Source organism: Pholis gunnellus (genome assembly GCF_910591455.1).
Source record: "Pholis gunnellus genome assembly, chromosome: 7".
Taxonomy (NCBI): domain Eukaryota; kingdom Metazoa; phylum Chordata; class Actinopteri; order Perciformes; family Pholidae; genus Pholis; species Pholis gunnellus.
The window spans coordinates 12,166,041-12,192,507 of record NC_136533.1 but is presented as its reverse complement, the minus strand read 5'-3'; the positions used below and the strand labels follow the sequence as shown (position 1 = coordinate 12,192,507).

Genomic DNA, 26,467 nt, shown 5'->3' with positions numbered 1-26,467 from the left:
GTTAAAATGGTGTTTGGACGTGAGTGATTTACAATCATCATAGCAGGTCAGATTGACACAAAGCACTCCTAATGTGCATCATGGATCCAATAAGAAACCAACCACCGATGGATGACTTCATCCCATTACAATATTAAGCCCATCCTATCTCAGTATAACTGCCTGGCCCCAACGTAGCAGAGGAGCAAAGAGATTTTAATTAACTGGCACCAAATCGCGTAGAACACGTTTGAGGAATGAAAGGCACTTTGACAAAGATCTGCAGAGCAGGATTCCTGTCTTCTTTCATTCTTGTCTTATACATTGCCATGACATCTTCAATGACTCTTGATTTAACTGAGCTGAGAAATAAAGTTGCAAAGATGAAGATGACTCCAAGGAGGAATCTCTGGGCAACAGGTAAGAGAAATAACACTATTCTGGCTAATTATTTCATGTTTTTGCGCTGTTTAAAAAGAAATATATATATCTTTTTTTTTTTTTTATATTGATGTTTTTGTTTTAAGGGCATTTCATGGGCAAGAAAAGCGTTGCGGATAGTTCCTTAATGGAGTCTGCCTTTGAAGATGTACATGTTCCCACTGCCAGAGCTGTTAGTCCTCTGTACCGAGTGGAAGACCTGCAGGCACTGCTCATCCAGATGTTGAAAACTGCCCAACAAACACAACAGAAACATGCATTGAACACGTAAGTTGATTATTATTATTATTATTATTATTATTATTATAATTATATCATTCATTAACTGCACAGCTAATTATTTTTTTTCCATCCATTTAGAGGAAGAGGGGATCCTGCTTGAGGAACATTTCAACCAACAATATGAAGTGACTGACGATGAGGAGGGTTTTAAAATCGTTTTTTGAAAAAAGCTCTAATGTGAATATGGTGACGTTTTTAATGTGATATGTTTCATTGTCTATGACAATGTATTGTTCTTGGGTCCACTTATTTGAACCTAATGTATTACCACCTGTCAATAAACTAGTACAGAAATCCAGACCATTTCTCAGCCTTGATTTTCATCTTTATGTCGAAAATGTATCTTTAATTGTATTAAAAACAACAACGAATGCAATTATAATGTGTGTTTAATCTCTACTAACCGAAATCTTCATTGAAATGTGATCTTACTCGCATGAAATGGCTAAATCAGTTGAATTCCGTCAGCTTGGTGGCGCCTCCTGTTGGTCGTCCTCAGTATATTAATAGTAAGTTAATCATATCCGGGTGAAAGTTCCCACATGCTTTTCATCACGTCTGTTTAGTTTATTCGGTGTCTGTCTCTCTAGTTATGCCTCTGATAGTGATGTGTGGTTACCCGTGTAGCGGTAAAACACAACGCGCAGAAGAGCTGAAGGTGTGTTTTGAACGCAACACCGACAGAAAGGTTCATATTATAGGAGACGGAGCACTGGGCGTTGAGAAAAACACAGTTTACGCAGGCAAGTTGAGCTCATGTCCGCTAACGCTGTGGCGTCAGGTGGCGTTAGTTACTCGTGTTTTGTGGGGAAAGTATCGTGTAACGTAACTAGGGAGAGAGAGTGTATCTCGAGGGTTTGGCATTCATTCAATGGCATTTTGAATGAAGTGTGGTGTGCAAATGTCACCACTGTCCTATGACAGAGGCTCTCCCTATGAACAACGTAACAGGAATATCTGGTTATACCTATTGGTAATACTGCGTCAGTTAGATATTTGGGTATTACATTTGGTTTGCAAAATATGTTTTCTCTCACCGCAATAAGACAAAGTAAGGCAATGCTTTTCTATGTATTGAACATTTCAGCGACAAGACGATTCAAAGCGATCTACATCAAACATTAACAGACAAAGTGCAAAGAAAAACACTTTGCAAATACAGATAAAACGCCCAAGAGAATAGAAACCAAAAACAAGCTTAAACAGAACAAGAGAGATATTAAATGCAGTCTAAAAGTCTCAAAGAAGACTGGATTACTAAAACGTAACCTTTGACTATTGTATACTCCTGCTGTTATTTAAACCTGGTTGGATATGTTGCAGATTCCCAAAAGGAAAAAAATGTCCGAGCATCTCTGAAAGCTGAAGTAGAGAGGTGGGTTTTTCAGATCTGTTCCTGGATCAGATTAATCAGTGATGTTCTGCTGTCACATCCCTTCTAACCTTCATTTATTTGCTGTTTAGGAAAGTCAACAGGGATGACGTTGTCATTTTTGATTCATTAAATTACATAAAAGGTAATCCTTGCTGTCAATAGTGTGCTATATATTATGTATTAAAACATTGTGATTTTTAAAGTTGAAAATACCTTTCAGGCTACCGCTATGAACTTTTCTGTCTCATCAAACATGTGCAGACACCACACTGCCTGGTAAGTACGCTGTAGAAATAACTATATACTATATCTATAAAACTATTACCCAAACACTAATCACACAAGTAAAACATCATATACTTTCTTTTGATGAAGGTATACTGCTTGACGTCGGATGAAGTGAGCTCAACGTGGAACACCAGCAGAGATGCTGCTGAGCAGTACACCCAGGACATGTGAGTGAGGAGCCTCTGCACACAGTAGTGCTGGGCAGCTATTATGATAATGAAATGACCTTCATTGTGATGGAAGACTTTGGCCGTATGGCCCAGCCCTGCTGCTCACACGGTGCAGCATGTCAGGATTAGTGTTTATCTTTGGATAGGGTATAAAATACTTCAATGCCTGTCATTGTCGAAAAATATAGACTGTGCAATTTATTTTTTGTACCTGGTTTTTATTTTTGTAGCTTTGATGCGTTAGTGCTGAGATTTGAAGCTCCAGACTCCAGAAACCGATGGGACAGTCCCCTCTTCACCATCCTGAAAGACGACGCGCTTCCATATGAGGACATTTCTGACGCACTTTTTAAAAGAAAAGCACCCCCGCCTAACCAGTCTACACAGAGTGTGAGAGACACGTGCTGCTTTTGTTTTAGTTTTTCCAAGCATTCATTAGATGTAGATGTGCGCTCCTCCACGCTGCCTTTTTGATTATCTAATGGTAATGTTCTTTTTCTGTGCAGCAACCACTGTCATCTGCAAACTTCTTGCACGAGTTGGACAAGATCACACAAGATGTGTTATTGGTATGTCTTCATATGTTCTTTTTGGAATTTCACTCAGATTTTTTTCTCTTGGGATATTGTTTTTGCTGGTGCCGGTCTTGTCTTTTGAATCATGTCATATTTCAAGATCACGATGGTAACATCTTAAATTTACAGAGAATTTTAGTAATTCTTCCAAATTCCCTTCCCTGCAGCCGGGAAAAATCCTATCAATACCGTAGAATGTCGAGATGTACGCTTATGTTCACTGATTCTGACACTCTACTTGTGTTCTACTTGTTTTATCAGTATGGTGGAGGTCATATTAAGTACATGAAACACTTGCGTCATGGTTTTGTCCATTAATTGCAGCGATATAAATCTTAGTTTGGTGGTGTGGCTCTGCTTATGTGATGCTCTGTAACTGACTGACCCTGAGTTCACAGCCCCCCTGATGGAGCCTGAGATACATTTATTGAACATGTTGAAAACATTCAAAGCACCGGTGGAGGGAGTTAAACGTCTGAAAGCCGACCGCTGCGTAGCAGCGAGTATGCAGACCTCAGTGTTGTTTTATGCAGCCTTAATGAGAGAATGAAATCTTTACATGGACCTCCTGTTGTGCGAGATGTTGTGGACATTGGAGGTTATGGAACATGTGACTATAAATGACATCCATGTCCGCCTGAACTATCGCTTCTATTAATGTAACTAAATGGGATGCATATATTATTGCTTTTCCCCCCCAAGTGAAACAACTGGTGAAATCATTGTCACTTCTATTATAAGAACGAGCTGCACGGTGGTGGAACAGGAAGAAATCAGTGATATTCTCCAAACGTCAGCGATTGACATCAGAATCTCTAAATGTGTCAGCAGTATACGTACCAGTGCGTCAGAGGCCTAATTGAGGAGAAAAGAGAAGTGCATTAGAGAGCTTTCTGTCGATATGATCAGCAGACAACACGTTCTACTGCCTTATTATCTCAGTAAGTGAAGAATGTAATGATTTCTACTGCACTTGGTAAGAAGTATTTGGGTCTAATGCGTTGCAATCACCAGTGTGTCCTCCCTCTGAAAACGAGTAACGTCAAGCTGCTGTAATTCTTGATCTACCTGTTTATGTGATAGGTTGTGTCTGCTATTTTCTGTTAGCCTATAAGAAATCACCTGGTCTGTGCCCTTGATTTGCTATTGAGTACATGTTTTAACTCATTTTGCACAAATTCCCTGTAAATTACATTATTATTTCAGTCCAGTTAAATTATTAGTGTGCAGATCTCAAACTCCTGACAAACCAAAGCACCTGGGGAGCAGTGTTGGGTCAACCTTCTGTATGTCATGTGCGTGTTTGATAAAAGTCTTTTAAAACTTTCAGGCAATTTTTAACTCACAGAAGACGAGTGTTGCCGGGGATCTCATCACAGTACCAGGAGCTACAGAGAAGATATCCTTTTTGTCACACTTGCATGTCCACATTTTAATTTAAAAGCCACCTTTTTGAAGAATCATTTCACAGGTAGTTCTGTTTTCATGTGGGATGTCCAGCTAGCAGTGACCTTTCACAGCTAATGGCTGTAATGAAATTTGTATTACCTCTGTTAATTTGTGCTAAGGAGACACATTCCCTCAACTGCAGGAGGCAAAGTATACTCGACATCAAATGACATGTTTGAAGGAGAAGGTGGATGAATGCAGGAAACTTTAAATGAAAGGCACAGCAGCTGATTACTGGTAAAGGTCTTGCCTGTAATAACATGCTGGGGGATGCGTAGAAACCAAATTACAATTGGTGGCTTTTTATTGGCAGCTGCACTGTGTCAGAGCTTCTCAGAAGCAAACCCTTTGATTTTCTCCTTTTGAACGTGTCAGTCCAGGCAGAGGCTAAATCAAAAGTACACAAGGTTCTGCTCTGGTCAACCTTTTAATGACAGGTGCATCATTATCATTAGAGACAACGTCAGTGCGTTCAATACTTTGTGTTGTTCTCCTTTAAAGGTTGAGACGTGATACTGTGACATTCAGAAACTTTTTGTCAGTATAGTTGCAGCGTCTCATGTGTTCAGCTGAACTGTCTTCTTCTTGTACTTAATCTCCTTGACCTGACGTTTAACATTGAGCTCACCAGGAGCATCAACATGGCAGAGCTGAGGAAATTACGCCGCCAGTTCATCAGCTACGCCAAGATGCACCCGACAGAGAACACCGGACACATTTCCAACATGTTTGTGCAGTATTTAAATAAAAGTCTTCACTGACATTTTAATAGCATTGGTTTCAGTGTTTTTATTTCCTGTGACCAATACATTTATTCAATAAATTGAGTTGCATGTTTGTGTGTTATTGCATTTTTAATGACAAGAAATTCAAATCCAAAGTAAGTCTTTCTTTTCAGTCAAAGCTTATCACTTTCTCAAGTATGGGTTTTCCTTAATTCCTCTTATTGTACTTGACCTCTTTCTTGGTGACTATCCCAACAAACAGTAGCCTACATGGTTGTTTTGTTCAAAAGCTTCTTATGCCTTAATGAGATTTGTAAGCAAACTATTGCTGAGTAAAGCTTTATTCATACTCGCGCTTGGCGCGGTAGCACGAGTGTCCTCAGACGGCGCGCGAGCTCCTGAGTGGGCCTATTGTCCGGAGGCATCTATGCGCTGCATTATTACGCCAGAGGCCGTATAAACAAAATGAACTGTGAAGAACCAAAAAGACAGCGAGTGTAACCCGTTGGCCCAATCCCGATGTTAAACCCTGAGCCCCAGGAATTTACCGACTTCACCTGGTAAATGCTTTAGTGGGACAGACTGTAAAAGCTTTAAATGGTGTAAATAAGAGTGGGACAGCACTTTGCTGCAAAACATCACGTCTCTCACACGCACACACATGCTCGCACACACTCGACACAATTACATTATTTTTATTTTGTTTGTAATTTAGTGATTATCATATTTCATATCTTGTAAAACATCTCGCCATATCTTATGCATATTCATTTTGTGTTCTCTGTAATTTTGTAACATTTTAATATATAGGTGGAGGCTTCAAATAAGCCCAGTTGGCTTTTTGCCTCTTCCTGCACTGTGATATTCATTTTGTTTATTTTATTGTTTGAATTGAGCACAATAAATAAACTAAACTAAACTTACCATGACAACGTCAAACAAATATTATGTACAATTGTGGGTTATTATTTCAACTTTTTACTCCATGATGTGAACGTCTACCAGACTCTTTCCTCGCAAGATGAGAGGTCATTTCAAATAATCAGTTTTACTTGTTTTTGATGAATACATCTGTGTAATATAATCAATGATTCTATTCCTCTGATTTCATGTGTTTTTATGGTCCATATTTAACCCTTAATGTTTCTGACTAAATGTAATTTTCCAGGTTGAACACCCATGTGCCGTACATCTCCATGCTTCCACCGTGTTAAACGTCACATTGCTATGAATTGTGGGTTATTCCCTTGAGCAAAGTCTGCATAATGCTGGGTTCATAAAGGACTCAAAATGTCTGCGACACTCAGTGGTACAGCCTTAAACCCTGAGTGGGGAGATTGGGATCGGGCCCAACACCCAATTACCTGATTTTCTGGAGCGCGCGCCTCACTCCGGAATCACTACAGCAAGTTTACAATAAGCTTTAAGCTATTTCAAAGATGTTTGTATTATGTAAGAGGTTGGCAAGAACAGGAAGTTGTTTGCAGAAATGCTTTGCTGGCAAGTGTTAATATTTACTGCTGGTTTCTGACTTGAATGTCGTGTGATTACGCACTAAGGACATGCATGGAGAATAACGTATTGAATGCGTCCACATGTACATGACTTTTAGTCCGTATAACACCAATAGAAACAATAATGCAAGACTTGTTGTAAGGTTAATCATTTTATTGAATGAGAGGCCATACAAAATACACTCTTCATCTCACATAGCCTCACAAAGAGAACATGGAGGAGCAGCAAAGAGGCAGCAAGTGCTATAGAATCAATATCAAACATATACAAAAAATAATGGATGGTGCTAAAATAATTGACAATAACATCAGAAAAAACCCAAACACTATATGTGCAGTATTTACAGAATTTCATTCACATCATTATCTCTTCAAAGTCTTTTTCTGCAGAGGAACGGCGGTGCCAAAGATTCTGTCCCAGTGGCTGAAGAAAGGAGCGTAGTTGCTGCTCGGCTTCTGGTGGTGCATGTCATGAGCCGGTGCGCCGCCCAGCAGACCAAACGGCACCAGGTGGTTCAGGGTCCACGGCAGGTCATAACCTATGTGGTCCTCCACAGACATCCAGATACTGAAAACTGTGACGCACCACGTGGTCAACGGGTGGCACTTTAAAAGAATTGGGTCCTGGTTGCTCCAGAGTCCAACAGTCATCAGCTCTGGGATGCTGAGCTGCTCAGTCGACCAAGAAAAAGGTGCCATGTATTCATGGTGGATTGCATGAATCCACCGGTAAAGCTGTGAATGCTTGTGATGTATGAAATGCCAAACATAGTACTGAGTGTCAAAGAGGAGAAGTATAGCCAGTCCATCAATGATTACCTCATACAGAGTAGGAGCCTCCTGTGGCAGTATTGGTGTAGGCAGTATCAACATGGTGATAATTACAGCTGGCAGAACAAAGAATATGTGGTTATACATGGCTGTCATGAAGCTCTTAGCCATCATTCCCACTGTCGGCCGCCTGTCTGGTTGGATCTTGTACTTATAGAATGAAGGAACTCTTTCTCCCAAGAGGTCCAGTGCAGCAAAAGGTATGCTGAAGAATAAATAGCTGGAGAAGGCGAGTAGGACGGGTAAAAAAGGAGACGAGATGAGAGGCAGGTGGTGGAAAAGCAAATGATCCCAGAGTGGCTGCAGTAGACGGCCCGAGGACCCGGAGGGCAGGCGCTGCAGAGGAAGCTCACTGATGTTCAACATCTTGCTGTGGTACCACTGAAGGCTGCTGCAAGTCTCAGGATCAAGACAAAGTTCTGCCTTTATAGAGTAGAGTTCAACAGAAGGGGCAGAACTGACCGGCAACAACAACACCCCCCGCCCCCCCCCCCTAGCTGGTTGTCGTTAAATAGAACCTTCACAAGAAGATTAACAAAACCATTCAAGAATATGTACTAGACACAACAAACTGATAATCTTGTAGCTGTTTAACCATTACAAGGTTCATTATTTTAATGCATGGAAGGAGGACAATAAAAGTGAAATACTTCCTAAATAGTTTTGTTTTCTAATCTAAAAAATATTGCAGTATTACATTTTATCTTTCGAAATTTCCCAACATCAAAACAGCTGCTTATTTCAGAGTTGATTAAATTGTTCACGACATGTCATGGTGTGTCGACACAGCCAAGGAAATGTATCTCAGAGTTGTATGTAACTCCTCTAGACCTTGAGCAGCTGATGCATCATAAAATGGTCAGACACAACTCTACATGCTGTATTTCAGTCCATATGTCAGCTAACGCAGTATCTACCTCTTTTAATGCACTTTCCATTCTCCTAAAATAAAAAGATTAACCAGGAAAGCTAGATTAGACCGCTGGCCTACTTGAATTGACCTTTTCTCACAATCACACAAAATGATCACAACAACAGCACTTATTGGGTCAAATATGCAACAATTTCATTGAAATCAATCATCAAATTCACAAATGCATAATTCACAAATTAAGGCAATAGTGCTCTTCTTCGTCAGCTACTTCTTTTCAGCGACGGCCTTCCTTGAAACCGTTTTGTTGGTGTTGGCATATTTATGTCGATCATTTCTGAAACAAAACAAAGTGTTATTTATTTGAATGAATACAACTATGATTAGGTTTTCGTCAGTAATGTTAACAAGAAACAAACGTGAACCGTAATGTCGTTAGATGCACCTGCTCATTTTGGTTTTGTTTCTGCAGCCCAGTCCTCCTTCCCAGTGGCTGGTGCGTGCACCTCTAGTCATCATGCTTCCACAGCTGACGCAAGGCTTTCCATTGCAATACGGCTGCGACAACAAAACATGTAAAAAATGTTTCCGTTCAGAGGCAAAGTCAAACATAAGCCTTATACATTAATGCTTCCAGACACAGACCTCTATGCTCTTTCCTAGTTGTTGATTTGGGATATTAGACCGATCAATAACAGTACAAGCCAATTCACTCGGGATGAATGAAGTGTCTTCTTGCCTCTGTGGCTAAAATGTCTTCAGCTCACCTGTTCTTTGGCACAGTAGCCACAGATCATCCTGTTGGCCAGTTCCATGGGGTGGTCCTGGTCCTGATCATGGCACACATCACAGGGGTAAGTCCGTCCACAGCAGGGAAACCTGAGGGCAGACAGTGGCACAAAGCTTTCACAATACTCTACATGTTCTTCTCAGAGACGTGAAAAAGTGATGGGACACAGAGATGGTGATACCTCAGCCAACGATGGCTCTGTTTGTAATGTTTGCATCCCCCTTTGTCCGGCAGCGGCTTCCCTTTTTGCACAGCAGGATCTCTTATCGTCTTCTGATTAACAGCAAAAGCACCTGGACCTGCAAAAAGGGAAAAAAAATATATATATATATATATTGGTCTTTCTGATCTGTTTAGGTACAGTAAACGGACGTATGTGTGAAGTTTTCCATGCACTGTGTGGCTTTTTCAACATTAAATAATGGGAGGTAACATTGGTGAGAGAGCCAACTGTGCCAGCTTGTTGTAAGATCTTAAACCTTTGCTGATCCCTTTAATACCAAATGTGGCTGACCTGTTTTGTTGGCGCGTGGCTGAATATACTGGAATCTTGTGCTCTCGGCCAGAATACTGAGTTTGCTGTGGCAGTGTTCACAATTAAACTCCTGTGTTTGACCATAGGAAAGGTTCTGGTGAGAAATAAAAGACAGGAAAAAAGCAATTTCAGAGAAGGCTAGAGCTAAAAAAAAACAGACAAAACAGATGTGTAGTATTAAGCAGGACTGTGTTTCATCACCTGCACAGGGCCTTCCTGAGAGCAGCTAAGGCAGCCCACAATGAGTTCACAGTCCTGAAGCACGAGGTCAGCAGGCGCGGCGTTGTGAAGGTCCAGGTATCCCAGGACGTCGCTGTAATGGTGCAGCATGCAGGGCCTGAACGCAGCAGTGATGCTTGCGCTGCACTTTTCACACTGAGCTGTGCAGGGTGTCCTCCCAGTCAGTGACAGATCTGCAGTTACCTTACACCTGCAGAATGCACACAAACAGTCAAGCTTTCAGTCGAGTGTCATTCTAAGTAAACAAACTCTGATTGGTGACATGGATGTGACATTTGACTCGTTTTCCTCACCGGTTACATTGAAGACAGACAGTGATTTGTTTGGCCACTACTGTGGCTGTGTTCTCTCCCATCCTCAGGCCCAGCAGCTTCAACTCTGTGCCTCTGCGCGGATCGCTGATCCTAATGTTCTCCACCAGCTGACTGGCTTCCTCCTCCCCATCCTCTTCCTGCCCTTCATCACAACCTGGACCCTCCTGCTGCTCCAACGTCCCTCCCTCCATTGTCCTCGTGCCCTCTGTCTTGTCCAGTTTTCCATCATCACTGACGTTCTCATCCGCGTCAGCAGCGGTGTCAGAAGAATGATCGTTCCCAGATTTTTCACACACCGTTGCCTGGAGCTCCTGGTACGGTATGAACTGCAATCCAGCTTTTTCTAAATCAACGTCTTTTTTCAACTGCAAAAATATTCGAGAGAGAATCGTTCAGCGTTAAAAAGAATTCATTTACAGGTCATTTCGTAGATTCCAAAAGGAAAGCACACAATTCCCAATCTAGTGCAAGTCGCAGCCTCACCTGCCGGGCTCCTTCCGTGAACAGTCTCTCCATGCTACGATCTAGCCAGCGAAGAAAAGGCCGGAAGAGCAGCTCTACCTTTCCCAGGAGCTGATTGGTCGCATGCTTGGCTTGAAGCCACTCCAGTGACGCTTGCTGTACATGTCTATTTAGCATGAGATTTATATGAATGCCAACACCAATGACACTAAACATTAAATGTCTGAAATAACCTGTACATGCTTTTACCTTGCCATTACTGGTGGAAGCTCCTGGTCCAACGGTATGTCCAATGTCAAAATCTAAGAAAATGAATCAAGATGATAAGGATGGCAGCCATTTACTGTACAGTATATTACAGAACCTGTCATGTAAATGGAAGCAGTGGGCTTTACCTCGTTGGGGTAACTGTCTGGGAAGCTCACCATGATGTCGACTTCTTTCAGATCGAAAGGCTGTTAAGTTCAAATGCAGGGTTAGTATATTTCCAGAGAATATTGTCGGGGAATCTACTTACTAAACCAAAGCATTGGTTCATTCAGGATTAGAAACTTGTGGCTTATGGCTTTAACAATGCTGATAAAATGGAGTAATAGTTGTGATACTGCAGTAATGTTCATTCAGTTAAATATCTGGCTCTGTTGTGCCCTATACTGGGGTTTAGTGGCTAATACACACAATGACTGAATATGTTTCAAATGAGCCCAAATAGCCAAGTTTTTAATCACTGCTTCACCCAATTTCTCAAACAACAAATATGCTTGATTTAATCTCAGCGGTGCAACCTAATTGATACAAATCCCATGATATGCTGAGCAAATAAACAATTCCACTTCCACAGTAAAATCACCATGGACGTTGGCCCAGCATAGTAGAAATAGTTCTACTATGTATTGTCTATGGAGAGACTTCATTATACTTTGGATTAACTACTTAAAAAGAGACTTGCTCAAGTTCCCCAATTATAACTGAGCTGTACTGTATTATAGAAATAATATGTGGGTGGATTGTTTTGCTCTAAACTCTCAGAGGAGAAAGAAATGCGTACCCAGTCTGGATCAGTGGCCTCCACAGTCAGCCTGTAATAAGTAACTTTGCCATCACCACGTTCCTGAATAATCAGCTGATCTTTGGGAAAGCGCTTCTTCAACTGCTTGATCTCCGTGTCTCGTAGCTGCTCGGCGACATCCTCCGTCAGGTCACACAGCTTGACCTCCTGGAGGATGCCGGGACGGGGGACTGGCAGCATCCTCTGTGCAGGTCTTGGGTTATTGACAGGAACAGGCTGGTGGTCCACCGGGGGGAACTGTGGCGGATGCCAGAAGCGACATCGGTCTTCCATGGTGCAGTGGCCTGAGAGAAAGTAGCGACAGGGGCGGCGGCTAGCTGCTGGGGCAACCCTAGAGGTACTAGGAGGAGGCCTGTGCCCCACATCCTCTCCAGGGACCTCAGAGTTTGGAGGTGGGACGTCTGCCTGGCTGTGTGTCCCGGTGGCTTTCTTCTCATGAGCTTTGGCATCATCTCTTACGTGTAGGAATCTGCATTTCTTCCCAAAATTGCAGTGTCTTCCTTGAGAGAAGAAGCGACACGGCGGCTGCGTATAGAGCACAGGCTCCGATTCACCCATCTCGACTCCCTCAGCATGCTCCATCAGTATTGACACCTGAATAAATAAACAGATTTAAATAAAAAGGTTGTGGTGTTCTTCTAACTTTGTGGCAGCATTTTGGGAAATCCCTTTGTGTGTTTAAACATGACAGTGTTTATATGTAAACACTGTAGAACTAAAAGGCAATCAGTAAAAGAAGTAGTCATTTACTTGTATGTAAACACTACATGGCTGACCCCATCTGTCTCCATTCTTCTGAGAAGACTTTCAACAAGATGTTGGTACCTGGATGCAGGTATTTTGTTCTCATTCAGCCACGAGAGTCTTAGCAAAGTTGGGCCATATATACATACACAATAGCTTCTCTTAAAATAAAGCCATGCCTAGAAATGGACTTTAACCACCTGTATTATTGCTCTCCGTGAAGGATCTATGTGAAATATTGGAATTGGTTACATTTTACCTAACATGGGGTGCATTTATCATCTGACGTTGTTCTTAAGCAGCCCAACCTATCAATAGCCTGGCAATTTGCGCTAATGTTAACTTTAATATGGACAGAAAAATACAAACGTTGCATATAACCTTTTAAAGTCGCCTTACCCCGCTACCTGCAAAGTGGCTGCACCGTTTAGTGTTTCAGGAAACGTATCAGTGCCTTTTAACGACAGCGAAGTGCTTTACGGCGCTACGTGCGAGGTTCACAATCGGTTGGGGGGGTAACAATCCTCTCTCGTGATGTAAACAAACGAGGCTATCGTGTGAAACGGTTCTGGAGATTTTAGTTACAGACGGTCGAAACGTCCTGTTGTACACTGGATATAAAAGTTATGTCGCCCTCTACAGTTTGGGAGTGTGAAATGGACGTGAAGAAGTTTAAAGCGCATTCTTCAACTCAACACAACGACTTAGACTTAAGACTTAAATGGGACCAAAGGGGCAATTTGTGGTACAGCACAATAAACAATAAACGTACTGTTGACACAATTAAATCACAGAACAACAGACACAACAACAAAAACTCATGATCATGAAATCAAAAGAGAAAAAAAGAGGTCACCCTACCACAGTTGGGTTGTTGTGTTGCACGTTGCCCTATGACACAGCTTGTTAAATTGGGTTATTGTCATAGAAATAAATTACTTATTAAACATAGTTTGTGAGTGTCTAGAATTGCACTGAAAGTGTATGAGATGTATCCAGACAGATGTCTTGGTCAGGTACAGGCTTCATCCACATGGTCTTTCCACAGGTCTTAACACTTTGTCATCGGTCTTTTTAGTAGCTGCTCGGGAGTTTTCGATCCAATTTGTATCAGCAGATGTAGTTTGCTTAGGGGTGATGGAATTTCCATTTTTCTGAGCGCTTATGATACTTATCACCGATGTTGGCTTAATTAAAGGCTGAGGTGCAAAGTTCATTCCTACTACACAAGTAACATTAAGCAGCTGTTCTAGACGTTTTAATCCTAATAGCATTAAGCCAACATTGTTAAACCTTGAAGTGTTCAACTCTCCTGCTGAAAAACATGTGATATGATTAAAAGCTCCAGAGCAGCGAGGTGAGATGTTTTTCTCAACACTTCTTTCTTTTTGCTCACAGTAGGCCTGCTGCATGTGAGCCAGTTGAAGTGCTAAGAAGTTGAAAACATGAAAAATGAAAGCTGTTGTACTTTCTCGTATAAATTTAACATTCACTTTATATATAGAAATATTAGTATTTTATATATTATACACAAAATATTGGCCAGATTGCTGGTCTTTTTTATGCAAGAATAAATAATAAAAATAAGAATAAGTAGATAATAAATACTTTTCCCATGCTGAACAACCTATCACATGGAGAGCTATATGTTTCCAGTTACCCAGGGTGTATGAATAATTTGTTGCATTGTTGCACCCGGCTGTCACTTGATACCGCACAGTGAAGGAGACACTCATGGGATAAAGTCTTTACCACAGCTACTGATTTTGACTGGAATGTCAACATTCCTCAGACATTTGCAGGACATTCACCGTGCTACTTTTACTTCAGGATGGATCTTGCAGATATCAGCGTAGATCTTTGGATAGGATGCTTAGGAGACGACTCTTTGCTGCAGCGTCTGTGGGATAGCATGAGGCTCAACTACAGAGACTATTTGAGATCTCCACTCTTCCCCATTGTCCTGACTGTGTCTTCCTACTTTGTCTTTTGCATTCCTTTTCTTGTTTGCGACATCATGGGAGAAAGGTGGCCATGGGTGCAGCAATTCAAGTTGCAACCTAGCCGTCGTCCTACAGCCTCTGAACTGCTGCACTGTGCAGGTGTCACCTTGTACAACCATACGTTTCTTGTGCTCCCAGCGTCGGTGGCCCAGTGGGCATGGAGACCGCCTGTGGACCTGCCGGACCGGGCTCCGTCCCTGCTTGAACTGATTGCTGGGGTGATAAGCAACCTCCTGCTCTTTGACTTCCAGTACTTCATCTGGCACCTGCTCCACCACAAGATCCGCTGGCTGTATGTCACTTTCCATGCCATCCATCATAATTACTTATCTCCCTTTGCTTTAGCCACTCAGTGTCTTGGCGGCTGGGAGCTGGTCACTGTGGGCTTTTGGACCACTCTGAATCCTGTGATCCTGAGATGTCACCTACTCACCACCTGGGCCTTCATGGTGTTGCATGTCTACGTTTCGATTGAGGATCACTGTGGCTATGATTTCCCCTGGTCCACATCACGCCTGATACCATTTGGCATCTATGGAGGGCCCAGCAAACATGATGTGCACCATCAGAAACCCAACACCAATTTTGCGCCACACTTTAGCCACTGGGATAAAATATTTGGCACGCATGCAGATTTCAGCTTCTCTACTGCTATGAAATAGAAGGCAACACTACTGATAGCAGCTATAGACAGAGAGCTGCGCTTTTATGTGTCTGTGTTTGTTTTTCCATACATCATGTGGGTATTGAAATGTGAAGGGGTGACAGTCAGAAATCTACATATTCCTTTGCAAACAGATGTAGGCCTGTTGTATTGTGTTTAAAAACAACACTGTCATAATGAGATGTTTCCTGTAGCTTTAATGATCATGAGCAAATAATAATAATTAGTATGTCCAATCATTTGAACTACATGCACAATCTAAATAATGCCTGAATCCAACGGTTTCCTCATTTGAATGTGATCCTGAGCTTTGGACATGGCTTATGTTACAACTTTCCGCTCTTTCCATTCAGTTGGTTTTTATTTAATTAGACTGTGTGGACTACGTTTCCACTTTTAATATTCATAGCAGGGGTGCCATTGGTTATACATACAATCAAATTATATGTACATCCAAAATAAATGCACATATTGATGATTTACTGATCGCTGACTGAAGATTGGTATGTTTTCCCTTTTCTTTTTCAACCATAAATCACCTTATATCTGGAATTCTACTGTGACACCGGTATCTCTTGTGTGTTTTAGGTCATGTAATCTAACCAGTGATCACAGAGTGATACTAGCTCTTATGATACTCTAAAATGTTTTATGTATAAGGCACAACTAAGTCGAATTACACATCCACCACTAGATGTCACAAACGTAACCCTATTGACATCCCAATTAAATATGTTATATAGTCTATGCTAATAGTTAACAGAAACATATCGCATGCATCGTATTCTGGTAACTACATACATAATATCCACCATATTTTGGGGTGGTCCAGTGACTTGTTTTATGGAGCTTTTCTGACGCGGTTACTGTGGTTGTGTCGGTGGTGCTGCGTCGCTCCGCTGCGCCCACAGACTGATCCAATGACACAGCGCTGGGATGAGTGGTGGAGCAGGCAGCAGCTGGGACATGTCTGAGTAGAAACCTGCAATACTTTCACACACACATTCAGCATTAACCCGCGGTGAAGATGGGGCAGTGTGGCATCACGTCGTCAAAGACGGTCCTGGTCTTCCTGAACCTGATATTTTGGGTACGTTTGGAGGTTTTTAATGGACGCTTTGAAACGTGCGTCACCAGCTAGCCGTGTGTAGCTATGTTAGCTGCCGTGTGTGCAGGTCAGCTGCGACCTTTGTTTACCCAGGGGGGGGATTAGTTTGCCAAGGCAGCAGGACAGACATCACGTGAAACGATTAATTGTAGTTGTAATGATTTACTGCAAACAAGTCATTGTTAAATGCAGCACCTTTCATTTCGTGTTAGAGTGAAAAAGCATTTTTTCAGCTTAATAGATACAATGTCGCCAATAGTGGAATGTATCTGTTACATTTAACTCAACCATATTTTGAGTTACTTTACTATTACCATTTTAATTTTCTACTTTTTACTACTCGTGTTTGCAGAAGTCGATTATTAATACACAATGTAAACCACCTAATAAAGTACAGTGTATTGTTATACGTTAAAATGTGTATAAAAAAGTTAAAGTGAGCTCTACGTTTAGCTGTAACATTAAAGTACACATCACTAACATTAAGTTTTATCCAGTAATGTGATGTATATGATTCTGAAATGGGTCATTCTGCATAATTATAATTTGTTACCTTTTGGTACTATTTTTAAACTACTACATTTGTACTTTCACTTCAGTAGGATTTTGAATGCATGGCTTTTGCTCGCAATAGAGTATTATTACACTGTGCTGTGTAAAGTAAAGTAAAATATCTGAATATACTGCTTCCACAACTGCTTGTGACAACCTAGACAAACACCCTTTAAACCTTTTGCAATGTTTTGGTGTGGTGATGGTTTCTGTTCTTCGTGTCACCCTCAGGCTGCTGCTGGTATCCTGTGCTATGTTGGAGCCTATGTCTTCATTACATACGATGACTACGATCACTTCTTTGAAGATGTGTACACTCTCATCCCAGCGGTGACCATTATTGCAGTCGGAGCCCTCCTTTTCATCATTGGGCTCATTGGATGCTGCGCTACAGTGAGAGAGAGCTACTGTGGTCTCACAGCGGTCCGTAAACCAGTTTATAAGTGTCATACATTTCACTTTTACTTATATGCATGCAAGTGTCTGCTGTCTCTGCATCTTAAATGCTGAAATTTGATCCACAGTTTGTCGTCATTCTCCTGCTGGTTTTCATGACGGAAGTGGCTGTGGTGGTTCTCGGATATGTCTACAGAGCGAAGGTGTGAAAGTCCAACACAAGACCACATGTTTGTTTTTCTTAGCCTTATTTGTTGCTTAGCTTGTAATCCAGCAGATCTTCCAAATCACTGAATCTGTCAATCTTAGATAACCTCATTTAATATCCTTGTGCTCACAATCATGTTGTTTTTTACTGTTTAAGATTAAATGTTAAGTCTCACACTTCTTAACCATCGGCAGGTTGAAAATGAAGTAAATGTTTCGATCAAGAAAGTGTATGACGAGTACAATGGCACCAACAGCAATGCCCAGAGCCGTGCCATCGACTACATTCAGAGACAGGTGAGGACAGAAGTCCCGTCTCCTCTGTAAATCACATATAATGATAATATTGCTCGCTTTCTGTATTTCTGTTGGACTTTTGCTGACTGAGCAAGTAGTTGAAAATAATTTTGAGTTTTCATTGTTTTCTTTTTTTACAGCTTCAGTGTTGTGGGATCCACAATTACTCAGACTGGCAGAATACACACTGGTATGAAGAATCCAAAAACAACAGCGTACCCATCAGCTGTTGCAAAACAAACTTTGGAACCTGCACGGGGTCCCTCACTCATCCTCAAGATCTCTACCAAGAAGTAAAACAACCTCTAAATGTGTCATATTTTCACACATCTTATTTTTTTTAAAGAGGAGTGACTCGTTACAGTTTCTTAGGTTTAAACATATTCTCTCTCTCTGTGTGTGTGTGTGTGTGTGTGTGTGTGTGTGTGTGTGTGTGTGTGTGTGTGTGTGTGTGCGTGTGCGCGTGTGCGTGTAGGGTTGTGAAGCTCTGGTTGTGAAGAAGTTGAAGGAGATCATGATGTATGTCATTTGGACTGCACTGACATTTGCTGCAATCCAGGTATGTATCTGTAATTAAGATACCTTGTTTTGTAAGGACATCTCGTGTTTACTGTACAACCTGTATTCTCTTTTTTAAACTGGACCTTTGCCACATTTACTCTGATTCTATAGGACGTTGAGCAACAGGCACCCAGGAGAATTAGTGAAATAGTTACATAAATGTCAGCAGCCTTAGCCTCAGTTTTTTATTTATAACAAAGAGATACTTTATGTATTATTGAAAAATCCTGGCACGACATACATCATTCTCATGCTTGAGAAGATCGATACCACTGTCTGATAAATCTGGTCGTATAGCAAGCAGCCGCTTAGCTTAGCATTTAGCTTAGTTTAGCACCGCTCACGGCAAAGAAATAGTGCGGCATATGACACCCCATAAAACGACAACTTGTTGTTTTTACACTTTGGCTTTTGTGTGAATTGCAAGGTGTTTATTTTAGCTTTAAAGGTGTTGGTAGGTGGATTTTGTTACCTTTGGACAGAGCCAGACTAGCTGATATCCCCCTGTGTCTAGTTATTGTGCTACAGCTCCATGTTTACCATACAGACACAAGAGTGGTATTGAGCTTCTCATCTAACTGTTTCACTATTCCTTTCATTATTTGGGTCTGTTTGTTTTCTGTCTCATGAAAGAGTGCTGCAGGAATGAGTCCTAAAACCCAGGAATCAGTTAGCATTAGTCAATGTGATTTTAGTTGGTTGCCTGAAATAAGGTCTGTGGTTAACACAAGCTTAAGAGATTTAACATTTTGTTCAATGACATAAAATACGTCAGTAGGAACTTTGAAGCTTCAAGTGTCTTAAAAAAGGCGGTTGCTAACAAGTGGCTAAATGAGAGCACAAATCATCATCACGCCGACTAGTCCGCCTTCACAGCCGTGTTGCGCATACTCTCACTTACGCGACCGTGGCGTAGAATGTTAATAATCTTAACATTTGTTTTTTTTTTAGGTCTGGCGATTGCATTCACGCTTCAAAAATCATAGTGTATCTGTCTCTTTCTTGTAGATGCTGGGGATGTTGTGTGCATGCGTCGTGCTGTGCCGCAGAGCCAGAGATCCGGCCTACGAGCTTCTCATTACAGGAGGCACCTATGCATAAAGGAGAACACATTTCTCACACCATAACACACACATTCAGAACTAACGTGTCATCGGTGAGAGCATGAAAATAATATATTACCGCACTAACCTTAAACAACAACCATACTATAGTTCTATATTTTACCTGTTTTTCCAAAAAAAAGCTAAAGACCAAACTCTTAAATGGTCAATGTAAATGAGATGTAGAAAGCATTCGGATGCTTACGGTGGCACGAGGGGGCGTACGACCTCTTGTGTGGAGTAAAATACCGATGGGATGTTTCCTCATATTTTAGTTTGCACTATGTGTATGGCTTTGAGTATTTTATGTTTGAATCTGTTCTGTACCTACATATCATTTGAATTAAATTAAATTACCTCCACTACTACTATTCTACTATTACAGCTCAGTTTTGGTTGAAAGCTCAGCTTTCAGCTGCAGTATTCTGTCCAGAAATAGTGGACACCACAGCCCAAGCTAATGACAAGTTACTGCATGTAAAATGTGTAACTCAACTGGCGTCGGCTTGTCTGGTCTTTCTTTTAAGACTCAAGCTTTTTAATCCCCTTCAGTGTGTGTGTGTGTGTGAGGGGGGGGGTTCAAGTAGTAATGCATTCTTAACTCAAGATAGACTTTGTCCTGTCGCGGTTTGTTTGTTTGTTTTTGTCTCAGCAGTCCACTTCTGGTAGTTAAAGAATTTGATTTGCTGATATGTAGCAGTAGCAGGACTCAAGAATGTAAATAAAATGTGGGGAAAAGTTGAAATCAAATGAGTGTGTTTTTTCATTTATTGTTTTTATTGGATTTTTTCTGACAATTCTTTACAAAGAGATGATATTGCTTCCCAAAATGTGATTTTACTTTTCTTTCTGTCTGGACAAAGCTCATAGTCTACAAGAGAGGTCAAAGTTCAGGTGTTTCCCGTGAGGCAGCGGTGTAAGAGGTTCACATATTTAGTCAAATACTTTGGTCTGTGTCTAATCGTTTATGCTTTGTAGCTTTTTGTTTTCAAACTAGTTTCAAGGTTACCGTGGGCTCAAAATGTAACGCATGCATATTATACATGAGCTCTTCCTGGAATCATGAGATGTAGTTGTATCCACTTCTGGTACATTTAGTGACCACCAAACAGCCATTGTGGATATGTATACACAGGCGGTGAATAGCCTACGCTTGGGTTACTTGATAGACATTGATTCGGTCACGTCTCCCCTGTTGCTCAGTAACCAGATACGTTTGAACCAGAGAGAGCAGGTTGCTCAGCCGCATTACCTAAGTATAGTGCCGGGTTGCATTTCAGCTACTGTGTTTGAATTGTTCTGGTAACATTCAGAATAGAAACAATAACTACACATAGAAATCATATACACGTTCACAACGGAAATAAAGCATTCTGCTTCATATTTAAGACTGCAGGTATACAAGAGTGCCACAGTATACGAATAAACTTAGTGCAGAGACCTCGTGCAACGGATCACTTAATCTCCCAGCTGTCATTGGTATGAGGAGCACTCGGCACACCAGCAATAAGGGCAAAGTAACATGAATATGTGCCATAGCAATAAATATTTCCACACTGTCTCGTACTACTGTACGTGACCTATTTTCAAATGCTACTCAAAGGGGTTTTGATGATGCATCCAAACACAAATATGTACAACAAATAAGCTCAATATAAGGCAATTTGAAATGACAAGGCCTGAAGAAAATATTACTTCAGAGACTGTAGTAGTCATAGTCCCTACATATGGCTGTCAGGTAAACTCATTCTTTGGTAAGGTAAGAGCCTGGGACCAATCCATTGAGGCCATTTCTTTTCACCGTCCACCAGCCATCCTCACCTTGATCTATGACTACCACAACGTCCCCGGCAGACACAGAGAGCTCATCATCCCCCTGGACGAGGAACAGAAACATTCAGTCAACAGTCATCACTTGATAATGAACAAGAATTAGAACATTTGAAAGTGTCTCATGTAGACGCTGACCTGTGCCGCATAGTCGTACATGACCTTGTACCCCTCACTGCTCATCTGGGACCCCTGAGATATAGGTATGGAAGCATACACTCCCTCTGATGTTCCTGCTGAGGAGTTGACAGGATTTCAGACATAATCAGCACTGGATTAATTGAGGTTAATTGAGACTGTTTAATATGTAAAGGTGGATACTGTCATTTCACACACAAAAAAATAACACTTCACTCCTCCCATTCATTTTTTTTATCCCATTTGTGTCCATAAGAAAGGTGGATATATGTATATATTTATTTTTTTCTAAATCTTAACTTAATTAGCTGAGCTACGCCACAACGTTTCCACATAAGCCCTCATAACTGACAAAGTTCCCTCTGGAGTACAAGGACCCCTAGTTGTGAATCACAGGTGTGAAGAATAATAATTGCAGTATGTAACTTATAGTTGCTCCACACCTTGTGTTGCAAGGCTCAATGTGGCTTTCACAGTCATTTCTGTCATCATTTTGGAAATTGCAGTGTTACTGACGGAATAACTTTGGTACTATACCAGTAGGTTGTGCAACTGATTCATTGATGCTCAATTTGGAGCCACTGGAACAGTTCGACTGCAGAAGATTGGAAAACCTACAATTTGGGGAAAGAATTCAATAAGAGATACACACAAATAAATAAAATATATAATAACCATCGTCAATGCATTTTGAATTGTGTAGAAGCTTTACATTGTGTATTTCGAACCTTTTCATCACTCCTCCTACAAATCCAGCACTGCCATTTCTGCCATCTGCAGCATCCCTCTCGTAGTAACTTTGGTATTCAATTGGAGCTGTGGAAGAACCATTGAAATTAAATTTAAAAAATCTAATGCTTCAGGGGCGATGACTTGTTACACACCATCAATCCCCTGTTTCAAAAGGAGTCAAACATTTTGTTGTATGTTTCAGCAGCAGCTGAGAGATAATATTAAAATTTCCACCGTGGAACATATTCAAATCCAAATCAGGAAAAGGCCGCAGGGCGAGTGCTCACCTGAGGGGGTCGAGCCGGTGCTTTTCATCTCCACAAAGCTGTTGACGTCACCAATGATGTCACACTTTTCCAGTGTTTTCCTCACAACCTCGTAACACTGAAAGAGCAGTTTGCACAGTGAGTTTTGAATAAACAGTCCAGAATATTGGAAGGGCTTGCTGAAAGTCTATCCCATACAGATGTGTGAGAACAGCTGCACAAACCTCATCATCTTTAACACTCTGTATTGATAAATGGTTACAGTGCACCCACAAAGCATTCCTTAGTACGCTCAGGCGGTCCTCATCCTGCTGCTGAAACACCTGCAAAACAAAATGATTACAAAAAGAAGAAGCAATCTAGAAAACATTGAAGCACGGTACATTTACAACACTATACAGTGCTGTATGTACACTTCTGAAATATATTGATGCAACTGGCAACCTCTTGCACAACAAAAGCATCCAGCATGGTTTGTGGTATCTGTGTGTGATCTGTCAACTCAGATCATTTGGGTGCTTTCTAATGCTTCATAGTTTTAAATGTATCATTTTAACTTTGTTTCCTGTCCTTATGTATGTGTATTGTCCTGTGTTTCAAACTGACACCGACAACTGACCTTTTTACATAGGGATGAATAAGGTAGTTGAATGGCTGCCTAAGATTTGTTGGTGTTATCACATCTAGGAAGGCTTTGTTGCCCGGACAACGTTTTTCAGATTAATGACTCACTTTATAGTCTGCTAAAAGGAAGTATTGTACATCCTCATTGACAAAACAGGCCTCGGTATTGCCACTCATGGTGTAAGTCTGTACATTTTGAAATGCATCATGTTGTAATTTGCATGCCTACCTTGATCAGTAAGAGGAGAAATACAGGTTCTGGTGTTATACTTTACCTCACATATGCTGATGTGTGTTGATTCCCACTCTTGGCGAGTCTTGTCAAGCTGTTCAATGTTTGAGATGTACTGTTTCTCTAAAGACAAGTTCAAGAATTCATTGTAAAAAGATTTTCTATAACGCTTTAATAAACTTTGAGATTTATTTATATACTGCAGCTAACTCTGTTTCTGGAATCCTCAATGGAAAGGGAAGTAAATAACCAGCATCCTCAAAATAAAAGTTAGATCATAGAGGCTTCCTACATGAAATGACAAAATACAGCATCTCGCTGCTTATCTGTCCTTACCAGCCTCCACTGCGGCTTCTCTGCACTGTTTAGATTTGTTGTTCATCTGAAAAAATACAAAATAATACAAAATTACACACTTATTTTATATCTGTAAACCTGTAGTTTCCCCAATAAAAAGTATTAAAGTTTATTGCGTAGGTGCTTAAAATACATAAATGTTTACAGTGTTTAAAAATAAGGGACCAGGCCTTTGCGTGAACAATCCAAAGACTGAGACGTTCTTATTATCTCCACCAAGATAATCATGCTATCAGTCGCATGTGTGCGTGCATATGTGAGTCAATAAGCGTGTCTGCGCCTCTGTGTTGTCCACAAGATATGGAATGTTTTATATGACGATTTCAAGCCAATTGCCTGCATACATCGCCGCTTGTTTGTACAGCCCATTGATGTCTCGACTGGTGGGGGACATGTTACTTTAGTCGGATGTTTGGCCATCACTGTGTAGAATATTGTACTAATAAAATGAAACTGCTGAGGGGGAAAGTATCTCTTTGTTCACCTTAAATCTCAGTTTCTGACGTGTACGCACACGCAGGATTTGGTGACATCATAACAAGTCTGGAAATTAATCACGGCTTACACAAGTGTGATCTGTACGCTTAAAACCTCCAGTGCACATACTATTTACACTGAGAATAGACTTTTAAGTGAAGTCAGAGGCATCATGGGTCCAGTAGTTGAATTATTGAAATGAACACTATTTGCATATTCATAGATTATTTTCAAGAAAGGAGGAGTAGATGTCACGAAAGGTTGTGTAACTAGAATTTATATCTCAGAGAAAAAAACGGCACTGATCCTTTTAGAAAGTCAAGCCTAGCTTTTCCTTTCTGAACTGGACCTTTAATGAGTCATACTACAGTAAAGATTTACCTTCTCGGTCTGTTTGGGAGTAGCTGTGGGAGCGTTGGCCATCTTCTCAGCACTTTGCTCCGCCTCATCTGCCTCCCTGCAGCGCTGCTCATAGGACTTTTTTGACTAGAGGGAAACAGAACAGAAACCATATGAAACTATAACACCCATGCTCTGTTCATCAGCGCTTTCTGAACCCTCGACAGGAAGGGGGGGTGGCATGTTCAGTCAACGAAGACGTGCCATGTATCTGAAAGAACATCAATGTGCAGCAAGTAAGACCTCACTTCCTCCTTTTGATTGGAGAGGGGTATGAGCTTAAGCTCCTTAATTTGTCCTTCACACCAGTGAGTTATGACTGACATTGACCTGTCTTGCGAAACCCTCTTCCTCTTATGTTCATCTTAAATATAGACGGCAATCCTTCTCTGCTGAAGTCTTTTCAGAATGCACTTTTCTTGCTCGTACAAAGGAATATGTAGCTTCACTAAAAGATACAGTTTACTGCTGCCACAATTATATAAAGAGGAAACAGATCTCTGTAAATCTGCAAGGCCCTCCCACACACATGAGGTCTAATCATAGATCATCATGATAATATAAATTGTTCTTACGTCTATTGTTTTCTTGAAGAGAGAGACTTTTGTCTTCTGGACCTTCTCCATGATGACTTCAAACTAAGTGAGGAACACAACGTTACATTATAAAGCATCAACGTCATCAGAAAACCACACTGAGAGGCAACTCTATTTAGATTTCCTGTGCAAACGAGGAAGAAAAAGCTCATCGTTGGTACCTTTTTTCTCTGTTCTTTCTGTCGCTCTCTGAACTGCTCCATTCTCTTCACCTCCTCCTTTAGCGATGCAGATAGCTGAATGTGCAAGTTTCCTACGTTTTCAATTTCTGAACAAACAACAAAACATACAGGTAAAGACTCAGAGCTGACGGAGACGTGTATGAAGTGCACGAGGAAAAATAATGGAGGAGATATATCCTGTGCTTACGTGATTTCATTTCGTCAAAAGAGTTTCTCAAAGTGCTGTGAAAACAAAATGAATAATGAATGAAATGTCATGCATCTTTTCATGCAATAAATAGTCCATAGGGTGCAGAACAAATGTATTGCTTAGGCAGACTTAGACGTATGATGAGGGCATCAACGCTCAAATGCACACACATACCTACCAGATCTCATATAAACCCCCAGCCTTGCGGGCGATTGTGACCAGTTCCTTGCCATATTTCTCCTCTGCTGATGCCCTACATAGACAATACCACAACAGAGCTGAACCACATTACACTGAGGTCACGTCAATGATTCATCAAGTACACTTCATCAGCAATGCGTGAGCCCACCTCATTTTCAGGAGCTCCTCCATGTCTTTGCATGTCCGTCGACCATCATTAAGTTTCAGACTGATAGTCTCATACCCAGTATTACTGATGAAGTCCACTCCCTGGAAACATGAATACCAAACCATGATGCTCATACTGTCAGCGATAAGGTAACACGTTCACAGGGATAGCTTAGTTTTAACACAACATGATACGTTTAGGAATAACAGTCTAAATAAATGCTGTTTTACTAAATGTTGTGTCCATTGGAAATAAAATATTATTGTGATAAAATATAATAATATATATGTTTCTTTATTGCTCAGTATTTAAGAGACCCAAATGATCACCTTTAGCCAATAGCTGATGATTTAAATGACACTCAACAGCAACTTTTATTTTGATTACTTGTGAGATTTGTACACGTAGGTGGTTTCTCATCAAGAATGGAAATTGTAACGTGCTCTTGTTGAGGTCTGAATGGAAAGCAACCAAGTGGGACAACCCCCTCTCATAGAAAAGTGTTCTTACTTTGCTGAATTTTAAACAATGTGGAAGTACAATTACTGGT

At 41.0% G+C, this 26,467-nt stretch overlaps 6 protein-coding genes across 8 annotated transcripts; 3 read left to right on the top strand and 3 right to left on the bottom strand.

Moving 5' to 3' along the window:
* Positions 1 to 1,259: 1,259 nt before the first annotated feature.
* Positions 1,260 to 5,320, top strand: kti12 (KTI12 chromatin associated homolog; the record flags this gene model as incomplete). 2 transcript variants are annotated; one of them, XM_079162582.1, is made up of 9 exons in its annotated part: positions 1,260 to 1,445; positions 2,026 to 2,077; positions 2,167 to 2,219; positions 2,298 to 2,353; positions 2,453 to 2,532; positions 2,766 to 2,925; positions 3,042 to 3,104; positions 4,459 to 4,511; positions 5,179 to 5,320. In XM_079162582.1, the coding sequence occupies exons 1-9, from the start codon at positions 1,295 to 1,297 to the stop codon at positions 5,318 to 5,320; spliced, it is 810 nt and encodes a 269-aa protein (XP_079018708.1). In that variant the 5' UTR covers positions 1,260 to 1,294. The 2 variants fall into 2 exon arrangements, with proteins under 2 accessions (XP_079018708.1, XP_079018707.1); XM_079162581.1 differs by having other exon boundaries at positions 4,441 to 4,511.
* Positions 5,321 to 7,161: 1,841 nt separating this feature from the next.
* ch25hl1.1 (cholesterol 25-hydroxylase like 1, tandem duplicate 1) lies at positions 7,162 to 7,995 on the bottom strand (the record flags this gene model as incomplete). The annotated part of the gene is made up of 1 exon (XM_079163505.1): positions 7,162 to 7,995. The coding sequence occupies one exon, from the start codon at positions 7,993 to 7,995 to the stop codon at positions 7,162 to 7,164; it is 834 nt and encodes a 277-aa protein (XP_079019631.1).
* A 220-nt stretch (positions 7,996 to 8,215) lies between these two features.
* Positions 8,216 to 13,206, bottom strand: LOC306698914 (uncharacterized protein). Its single transcript, XM_079163412.1, has 12 exons — positions 13,054 to 13,206; positions 11,890 to 12,504; positions 11,237 to 11,296; positions 11,091 to 11,143; positions 10,863 to 11,007; positions 10,359 to 10,744; positions 10,027 to 10,255; positions 9,805 to 9,919; positions 9,472 to 9,589; positions 9,268 to 9,379; positions 8,946 to 9,058; positions 8,216 to 8,837 (listed from the first exon to the last, which is right to left on the bottom strand). Exons 2-12 carry the CDS (start codon positions 12,490 to 12,492, stop codon positions 8,768 to 8,770), a joined length of 2,004 nt encoding a protein of 667 aa, XP_079019538.1. The 5' UTR covers positions 12,493 to 12,504; positions 13,054 to 13,206; the 3' UTR covers positions 8,216 to 8,767.
* Positions 13,207 to 14,485: 1,279 nt separating this feature from the next.
* ch25hl1.2 (cholesterol 25-hydroxylase like 1, tandem duplicate 2) lies at positions 14,486 to 15,319 on the top strand (the record flags this gene model as incomplete). The annotated part of the gene is made up of 1 exon (XM_079163821.1): positions 14,486 to 15,319. The coding sequence occupies one exon, from the start codon at positions 14,486 to 14,488 to the stop codon at positions 15,317 to 15,319; it is 834 nt and encodes a 277-aa protein (XP_079019947.1).
* Positions 15,320 to 16,246: 927 nt separating this feature from the next.
* tspan3a (tetraspanin 3a) lies at positions 16,247 to 20,289 on the top strand. The gene is made up of 7 exons (XM_079163777.1): positions 16,247 to 16,411; positions 17,213 to 17,404; positions 17,506 to 17,580; positions 17,780 to 17,881; positions 18,022 to 18,174; positions 18,357 to 18,440; positions 19,451 to 20,289. Exons 1-7 carry the CDS (start codon positions 16,349 to 16,351, stop codon positions 19,541 to 19,543), a joined length of 762 nt encoding a protein of 253 aa, XP_079019903.1. The 5' UTR covers positions 16,247 to 16,348; the 3' UTR covers positions 19,544 to 20,289.
* Positions 20,290 to 20,334: 45 nt separating this feature from the next.
* pstpip1a (proline-serine-threonine phosphatase interacting protein 1a) lies at positions 20,335 to 26,015 on the bottom strand. Of its 2 annotated transcripts, none has more exons than XM_079162750.1 (14): positions 25,918 to 26,015; positions 25,747 to 25,821; positions 25,566 to 25,600; positions 25,358 to 25,464; positions 25,176 to 25,238; positions 24,583 to 24,687; positions 23,704 to 23,749; positions 23,411 to 23,490; positions 22,736 to 22,834; positions 22,533 to 22,629; positions 22,242 to 22,329; positions 22,051 to 22,127; positions 21,514 to 21,611; positions 20,335 to 21,421 (listed from the first exon to the last, which is right to left on the bottom strand). In XM_079162750.1, exons 1-14 carry the CDS (start codon positions 25,938 to 25,940, stop codon positions 21,290 to 21,292), a joined length of 1,125 nt encoding a protein of 374 aa, XP_079018876.1. In that variant the 5' UTR covers positions 25,941 to 26,015; the 3' UTR covers positions 20,335 to 21,289. The 2 variants fall into 2 exon arrangements, with proteins under 2 accessions (XP_079018876.1, XP_079018877.1); XM_079162751.1 differs by having other exon boundaries at positions 21,514 to 21,608.
* Between the last annotated feature and the right edge of the window lie 452 nt (positions 26,016 to 26,467).

Bases quoted from the DNA above. Each gene is read 5' to 3' on its own strand.
- pstpip1a (XM_079162750.1), bottom strand. From the start codon at position 25,940: ATGGAGGAGCTCCTGAAAATGAG. The intron at 25,822-25,917 runs GTGGGCTCACGC...TTGTCTATGTAG, and splicing joins GAGGAGCTCCTGAAAATGAG to GGCATCAGCAGAGGAGAAAT. The intron at 22,630-22,735 runs GTTTGTGCAGCT...CTGCTCTTTCAG, and splicing joins AGAGTGTTAAAGATGATGAG to TGTTACGAGGTTGTGAGGAA.
- tspan3a (XM_079163777.1), top strand. From the start codon at position 16,349: ATGGGGCAGTGTGGCATCACGTCGTCAAAGACGGTCCTGGTCTTCCTG. The intron at 16,412-17,212 runs GTACGTTTGGAG...TGTCACCCTCAG, and splicing joins TCCTGAACCTGATATTTTGG to GCTGCTGCTGGTATCCTGTG. The intron at 17,581-17,779 runs GTGTGAAAGTCC...AACCATCGGCAG, and splicing joins GATATGTCTACAGAGCGAAG to GTTGAAAATGAAGTAAATGT.
- LOC306698914 (XM_079163412.1), bottom strand. From the start codon at position 12,492: ATGGAGCATGCTGAGGGAGTCGAGATGGGTGAATCGGAGCCTGTGCTC. The intron at 11,297-11,889 runs GTACGCATTTCT...TGAACTTAACAG, and splicing joins AGGCCACTGATCCAGACTGG to CCTTTCGATCTGAAAGAAGT. The intron at 9,059-9,267 runs GTGAGCTGAAGA...TTGTTGTCGCAG, and splicing joins GCTACTGTGCCAAAGAACAG to CCGTATTGCAATGGAAAGCC.